Raw genomic sequence first — 8,847 nt, 5'->3', positions numbered from 1 at the left:
CATGAGTATCTATAAATTATTAAAATCTTCAATAGAACAGGCATTTGTGATATTAAAACACAAAAAAATGATGGGATTTTCTGTTAATTTGACTGACCAATTTTAATTAGTATTGACATTCAAATCAATTAATTGGCAACATCAGTTGTGTTTTTATGACTATGAATTTTATTATTTATGTTCAATCATTAATCAACATTTGAGATTTATTAACAAAATTTGTCTTACCTTTTTATTAGTAACCACCACTTTGCTTTCAACTTCATTTTCTTCACTGACAATTTTTTTTATTGCATTTTTCTTCACTGAAACAGAACATAACAAATTTACACTTTAAAAAAACGTTCTTTACACATTATTTATAAAATCAAGATGTTTTCAAGAGATTCAAGTTCTGGACAATTATTGAGAAATATTGGAAAGAGGTTTGAAGTAGTCTCTCGAAAATTGAATTTTATTTACTAAACCAATGTACTGTATTTTTAATTATGTAACTGATTATCAGTTAAATACAAGTACTCCTTATTGTAATCCTAAAAAATAATATCAGTTCACAAATATAGTATATCCGACATTTGCACAAATTAAGGTTAAACCATGCCTAAACCTATCCTAACTAAAGTGGGTTGTAAAATATTAATTTGAGATGATCTTGTTAAGATTGATTTAAAAACTGTACATAACATTTGGACACATGAAAATACAACATTCCTTTTTTTTAACGGTCACTTACAGTAAGTACTGACACTCATTCTATTAAACCTAGCGGCTTATAGACAAGGAAAGTAGAAACAGCAAGTTACTGGTGGCCAGTACTTGACAATATGTCACTTTCCACCAATTTCCATTTACACAGGGAAAGTTATTGGCAGCAAGTATATCGGTTGTACTGTCGGCCAGTAGGCCAGTCTATTGTGAAATCATGTCGGATTGTGATGAAGAATATTGCGAAGCTTTTAATGAAGCAATTCAAGATTGTGTTGTACTTTTAAGTGAAGAATTGCAATCTGTTTTGAATAGGAAAAGAGTTTGGGTGAAGAAGTGGGTCGACAGGAGACATGAATTTGGTGCATCTGCAACTCTTTTTCGCGAACTCGCAATGGAAGATCCTCTGGATTTTAAAAGACATTTACGTATGAGTGTCGAAAAGTTTGAGGAGCTGCTACATATGGTAGAACCCATAATTCGTAAGCAAAGTACTCCAATGCGTAAAGCATTGACCCCCAGACAAAAGCTTGAAACAACTCTGCGTTTTCTGGCTACAGGTGACAGTTTGCAGTCGCTATCATTGCTATTTCGCATACCAGCACCTACAATTTCGATTTTTTTACCTGATGTTATGAAAGCCATTGTGACCTGCTTGAAGAGCTTTATGGAGGTAAGCAGATCCAACGCATGCTTTAAATTACTTAATGTTTAGTAAAAACATACAATTTTCAATTTAAAATATACAAATTGGACACAACTTAAGCCTACGTAGGCCTTATACCTACAAACTTTAAGGTTTATTTAAATTAGAACTCACTTTGCAATGTAAAAGTTTTATTTAAAAATGTATCATACACTAGTTTGTTAGGTGAACTTAAAAGAACGGAATGTTGTAGGAAATATATATTTCAATTATATGTATTCGAAGTTTGATTTGTAACGTACAAAAAATGTGAATAGAATGAAAAAAATTGAAAGAATGTAGAACAGTTTTAGTTTAATTCTGTATAAAACGTGCCAATATCTTGAAAAATACTCTGAGAGTAAGGTTGCAGTTCGCTGTCATCATTGTCATCGTAGCTGCTGCCTGTCGACATGATTGGAGATGGGGGTGGGTTCATGGTCTTGAGCCTTTCTTTAGTTATTAGGCTTTGAAATTGTTCTTGCAGGATAATAAAGCTTCTGAGCGGGAGGGTCCTCAACTGGGTAGCCATGTGTTGAGCAAACGCATCATACTCATCTTGCTTTTTACTTGCAGAAGCTGTACTTTTTGGTCGGTTTTCTGCTATCTTTTGTAGTTTTGCAATTGATTGTTCGACTTTGGCCAACTTACTGACTTGTCGTTTTTTAATATTATGTGGAGGAACAAAAGTTGTTTTTTCAACAGACTGATCTGTATTTTCATCCAGCTGGCTCTCGATTTGAGTGTTGTCAGTCTCTTCCACCTCCACTAATGTTTCCTCTATGAAGTCCTGGTCCGTAGTGTTATCACAATCAGCCTGCAACATAAAAGGCTATCACTATTAGTGTCAATGTTATTTATGTACACTATCTAATACAAATGTTGTTTTTAGGTACCAAGCACTACACGTGAATGGGAAAACATACAAAGAAGCTTCGATGTAAAATGGAATTTTCCATCAGGCTGTGGAGCCCTCGATGGGAAGCATGTCGCGATAAAAAGACCACCTGGATCTAGCTCTGAGTTCTTCAACTACAAAGGAGGTTATAGCATAATTTTGCTGGCATTAGTAGATGCATATTACCGTTTTTTGTACATCGATGTTGGATCAAACGGCAGAGCAAACGATAGCAGCGTCTACCGACTATCTTCACTAAAGAGAGCTATGGATTCAAATCAGCTTAATTGGCCGAATGACTATGTAATAGTAGCAGATGATGCCTTTCCACTCAGCATAAATGTGATGAAACCCTACTCTAAAAGGAACTTGACACTAGAAGAGCGTTTATTCAATTACCGCTTATCACGGGCTTGTAGGGTTGTTGAAAACGCGTTCGGTATTTTGGCATCACGGTTCAGAATATTTGAGAAATCCATCGATCTCAACCTTCCAACAGTAGACTTGATTGTTCAGTGCACATGCATACTTCACAATTGGTTCCGCACTACATCGTCCACAACTTATTTGGAAAAAGGAAGCGTTGATTTTGAGGATACAGAAACGGGGGTCATTCACCCTGGAAGGTGGCGGTCAACCCCCACTTCTTTGCCATCCTTGACCGTTGACCGCTCAACAAACCCTTCCTCTAAGAGTGCGTCTGATAAAAGAGACAAGCTTGCTACCTACTTCATAGGTCCTGGTTCCGTCCCCTGGCAAAAACAATCGATTGGATTTGAATAGTTGAAAAAAGAAGACAATCATGAGTTTCTTGTAAACATATTGATTTCTTAGTGTTTCATTAAAATATGTACCGTTATGCATTTGTAGTAAATTAATAAAATATATTATTACCTTGTACTTTGTTTGAAGTTGTTATTGACGATGGAAGCTTTGAAAGGATGATAGGATTTCGGACATTTGCCATCGTTATTTGTTACAATAAAAATAAAAGTACGTTTTGAGGATTGACATCTATCCTCTTCTTCAGGTATAACTAAATTAAATTAAGCTACAACATTTGGCAACGGATTTCCAATAGAAGTGTAAAAGTATAAAATAAGTCATACATACCAGAAGACTGCTTGTGTACACTACACGCACGTTACGCGCACAAACCACGGACACGAGAGCAAGCACGAGTATTTTATACTCTTATTTCTAGTGGCAACCCGTTGCCAAATGTCGTAGCTTAATGTAATTTAGTTCTAATCACCTGAAGAAGAGGATAGATTTCAATCCTCGAAACGTAGTGTTATTTTTTATTGTAATATATAACGATGGCAAATGTCAAACATCCTATCATCCTTTCATTACCTTGTACATTTTTTTAATTTTCCTTGATAACCAAAAACGCAACGTTGGAGGGGACTCAACATTACAATATTATTAATAATTATAAACTTAAATCTTCTTAGTATGAAATCTAAAAACAAATATTAACTGTTATACAGTTAAAAAATAATGTATATAATTTTTGTTTCCATTGAGGGTATTCAAATTTCCCTAATGGGCCCCCTTCTGATACGCTACAACTATGCTTGTAAATAATAGGTTCATATAATAAAAAATAATTGAACTTACCTGCTTCGCCAGGTTTGATTTTGAAGGGCGTGTTAAAGCCACAACTCTCAAAAACGAGTCAGCAAGAGTGTACCAGGTAAGTCTTGGTACATACAGGTCATCCGTACCTTTACCACTTGATTTAGATTCCTCAACTCTGACACGTTCTTGTCTGTACGTTGTTTTCATCACTTTAATTTTGTTCCGCAAAAAACAAATATCCGGTACTTGTATACCTTGTTTCTGAATGTCGGTCATTAACCTATGTATAGCAGATTCAAGCTTTTGTTTGTCAACGTATTCACGATGACGACAGTTCCATAGCAGCTCGTAGCTCTGAAAAACCTCCAAAAACTTTGAAATTTCATCACTATTCCACTTAATTGCACTTTTCTTCTTCTCTGCAACGCAATTTCCTGACATTTTCACAACGTACTACACCACAACAACATATCACAATGCGATCCGTTCCTTTACTTGCCACTGCTCTACTGGCGGTAAGTATGGGGAAGTGCTTGTTTTGACAGGAAAGTACTGGCCGCCAGTGGTCACGTGATCGCCCACGTGACCCGCTACTTGCCGTGGAGTGGCCAGTAATTACTTACCGCTGGAGTGGAAAGGACCCCTTTAGACAGGGGAAGTAAGCGGTAAGTTGAAGAGGCAGTAACTGGCCGCCAGTAACTTGCTGTCTCTACTTTCCCCATCTATAAGCCGCTTAATTGAGCAGACAATACAACAACGAGGTTGTCTAGTCAACCTGACAAGCATCAATATCTGATGTTTATCAACAAAGAACACTCCACGGGACGCATTACTCGGAACGAGGTTATCCAAAGTTCCGGATTGCCTGAAGTAAATTATAAATTAATCAAAATTTTGTAATCAAGTCATTATTGGTATAAATCCATATTAAAACAGAAAATTACTGAACTAAAACTATGTTGTTTTTAAAATAGCTAGAGCATGAAAAACAAACGATCTTACTAAAAAGTGCCCTTCAAGTGTGTTACAGCAGTAAACAGGTCATAAATGACTTGCTAGAAGCAAGACTGTTGTCAGCTGTAGTGATGTTTCCGTGCAAGCGCTGAAATATTATTACATTGCACCAAATAATTTTATGTTATTTTGGAAACTTTCAAACATAAAAACGTTAGACTAAATGCTGCTTATACTTGTAGAAAATGAAAAGAATTAAATGAATTAAAAGAAGACTGTGTAACTAACTGATTAAAGAACCGGTCTACAGCTTGGATGAATTTGTCAATTGTTGCCAAAACCAATGACTTATCTAATGGACTGCACAATCACAAAACCAATGGCTAAAGCTGACTTTGTACTTTGCAGCATTGTAATTTGTCGTTTATTGTGTATTATAAGAATCAAATTTGTTTTAAAATCCAATGCTATTGCATTTCTTGATGAAATTGTAATAAAGAATGAGATAAATTTTTAAAATGATCGCGGTGTTTGAAAAGATTTTGCATGAAATGGAAAAGTTTGTGTTTTTTAACAATAGGTACAACCAATTTAAAATTAGAATTTTGCTTTGCTAGTATACATTTGAAAACACATATGTTAACATTAAAAAATTAAAAATAAGTACCTTAGGTTTCAAAATAAAACATTTGAATTTATTTTATTTCTACTTACTCCCATGGCTATTCTCATTTAGTACTTTTTTACTCCCATGACCACTCTCATTTCTTACTTACTCCTATAGCCATGGCCACTCTCATTTCTTACTTACTCCTATGGCCATGGCCACTCTCATTTCTTACTTACTCCTATGGCCATGGCCACTCTCATTTCTTACTTACTTCTATGGCCATGGCCACTCTCATTTCTTACTTACTCCTATGGCCATGGCCACTCTCATTTCTTACTTACTCCTATGGCCATGGCCACTCTCATTTCTTACTTACTCCTACGGCCATGGCTACTCTCATTTCTTACTTATTCCACGCCCATTCAAACTCTCATTTCACACTTTTAAAATTGAATACTTATTTTGCTCATTTTACTCCATCAACCCAGTCTCAAGTAGTTTAAAATTTACTTTTATTTCAGGAGAGTAACTTGATCCAACCAAGTTACATGAGCATGTTTCTTAAAATATATAAAGACAGAGTAATTTAATCAAATACTTTTAATATAACCATAGATTTTGTTATAATAATACACTGAAAATGGATAGTTATTAGAACTTTTTACATTCAATTTTCTTCCAGTCCTTGACATTTGTGTTAAGCATAATGTTACAATAGGGTTGTTATTTTTTATTCTATTTTTAATCATTCCAAATTTTTATGTCCATCTAATACAATTTCTGAGCCAGAATTTCTAAAAGGCGATGAGGCAGCATTACATTTGCATTGTCTAATACTGCTGTTAACTGCCAGTAGTTGTATGTACAAGGACGTTGCCACACTGAATGAGGAGGGTGAGTCGTATGATTTTTAACAAAAAGGCTCCTTCCTTGCCATCCCACTCAAAGCATCTATGAGCAATCTGAATGTCTCTGTATCTCGCTTCACAGCTGTCAAGCTCAGATTAGATTTCCATCCACATACCACATCATTTCTCATCCAACACTGTTGCGATGATTTTCACACTTGATGATTTTCTTGTACAATAAGACTATATTTTGTTTATTGTTTATTACAGTGTATTAATACAGAGTTTGAAATAAGCAGAGTAAAATGTTTAAATTATGTTTCTAACATTAATCCTTCTGTTATGTAAATATAGCAAGAGAGTTAAAATTGTTAACCCTACATCAGGCGCTAAACGGAGTTTTCCTCCGTGTATTTTTTATTATTAAAAGTAGTACTACTTTTCTGATGTTGGCAGTCGTTTCCCGCAGTGTACTTCAAGAGCATCTTTCGGGGAAGCGAAACAATAGCCTCCCACTTTGCCAAAATCTGTCAGTATGAGGTCTACTTCCGTGCGAGACTGGACGAAATCTCCGTGAGCGCCCGATGTTGTCTTTGTAGTGCTTGGACGAAATCTCCGTAAGCGCCTTATAGTGTTTAGTTTTTATGGAGTAATAATCTGTGTGCGCCTAAATGTGTGACCTGTGATGGTTTCTTTTTAAGTTTTACAATATATTTTATTTGAATTTTGTGAAATGGAGAATGAAGACGAGAGACTTGTCAGTACATTACCCGTGTGCTAGGGAACATTTCAGTACTGTTTCTGGAGTGAGCATTGTCATTATAAGAACCAGAAGGAAAATGTTTTGAAACTTTAAAAAACGTTTTGTGTAGTGTTTAAAAAAAATTTTAGTAAAGAATAAATTTTGATTTTAGAGTAATAATTGACATTACAATTAATTGTATAATATCTCAAGAATTGAAGTAAGTTGTTTTGTAAAAAGTTAAAAACTAAGTTAATTTCCATATATTATTACAGTAGGTTAAACATTTTTACAATTAATTGCATTATTCCCTAAAATAAACTATGTTGTTATTATACAATAACATTTTTTAAGATTTTGAATTTCTTATTTGGAAAATTCATTATATACGAGAGTAATTTTTATTTTATTTCTAAAAATGAATATATTACATTGTAATTAAATCAGTATGAATATTTAAACAAATAAAAACAGTTTAAACGACTATGATATCCATTATTCGCTAACCTGGAGGAAACCTCCGTGAGCGCCTGATGGTGTTTCTAATTTTAAGCGCCTGATGGAGGGTTAATTGAGCCAAGTTTAAGACACTTGTGTATTAGAATTCATCAGTCTCTTAAGGCTCTAGGTTCTAATGCTAGTTCCACAAAAACAATTGTAAAGGGTTAGTAAGTTGTATACTTTGATACCACTAGTAACTATAACACATTTCCCCAATATTAATGTGTAAATTAATATTTAAAAAAATGTGTAATCATTACTAGTGGTATCACACTGAAATCTTTCCAATTGCTCCAAAAATCTTCAATTGTATACTTGTTTCCTTTAAACAGCAAATTTAATTACTGCATTTACAATGGTACAATCAGTTTTGGAGAACATAAATGCTGATTACAAGACATATAATATACTAATAGAACTAATAGTATTTCATACTTGATACAACGTTTTCACAGGTCTCAAGGACTGCTTGAGATTGGCTTTTCAGCACATCACTAGCCTGTTGTTCAGCTGATGCCATAATTGAATTTATATCTTCGTTCTCTTCTAATTTCTGAAAATTTAGAAGAAAGTGATTAAAAATACAACAAAATTCCATTAAGAATTAAACACGTATAAACATTTTTTTTCAAAAAGTATTTTTTAAATAGTGAAATTTTTTCTTCTTCTTGATTTACCTCATTCATGGATAGAGTCTCAGGAGTGGACTTGGGAATGGACAGGGATGTGCAAACATCTTCCTCCTTCTCTGGTTCCAGTTTCTCAACATCATCAGGAGCCACCAGGTCCACAGACACCTCAGGCACATCCTGAACCTGAGGATTGGAGGCCAGGGAGCTCTCACGGGAAAGCTTATCTTCCGTGAACATGGAATTGACATGAGGCACTCTCTGCAGTGGAGGTAATGGGTCCCTGGCAGCCACAGGTGGTGACACAATGTCCACCTGCAATAAAAACCATGTTGGCTTACGTTGTCTAAGAATATTTGAGTACCTATCAACTATTGCCTGAGAGAATTAAAGTGTGCCACATTAGTAAAAAGATACATATGCCATTACAAACATAGCCATGTCAAACAAAGCTGTTAAATCAAGTTTGAGAGTATTTAGAACAAAACAGGTTTCAAGCACAACATAAAAGAAGAGAATATGGATGCGCAAAAACAAACCAACGTTAGGTGTCAGAAAACAAAATTATTCCTTCTTACTGAAATTGTATCAGCTAGCAAGCATTACAACAGTGAAGACTACAAGCATTAATGACGGTGAAGTACCTCTGGAGGTTGGAGTGTATTGTGAGACACATGACCATTGCTGAGGT

At 34.9% G+C, this 8,847-nt stretch overlaps 1 protein-coding gene across 1 annotated transcript; it reads right to left on the bottom strand.

Moving 5' to 3' along the window:
• Window positions 1–228: 228 nt before the first annotated feature.
• Window positions 229–8,841, bottom strand: LOC124375046 (the record flags this gene model as incomplete). Its single annotated transcript, XM_046833170.1, has 4 exons — window positions 8,801–8,841; window positions 8,205–8,471; window positions 7,963–8,080; window positions 229–305 (listed from the first exon to the last, which is right to left on the bottom strand). Coding segments are annotated over exons 2-4 (387 nt in total), but the record flags the coding sequence as incomplete, so codon positions are not given.
• Between the last annotated feature and the right edge of the window lie 6 nt (window positions 8,842–8,847).

The sequence above is a fragment of the Homalodisca vitripennis genome, unplaced genomic scaffold (assembly GCF_021130785.1).
Source record: "Homalodisca vitripennis isolate AUS2020 unplaced genomic scaffold, UT_GWSS_2.1 ScUCBcl_12802;HRSCAF=22708, whole genome shotgun sequence".
NCBI lineage: Eukaryota > Metazoa > Arthropoda > Insecta > Hemiptera > Cicadellidae > Homalodisca > Homalodisca vitripennis.
Note: the sequence above shows the minus strand (reverse complement) of the source record. Positions and strands in the feature narration are given on the sequence as shown.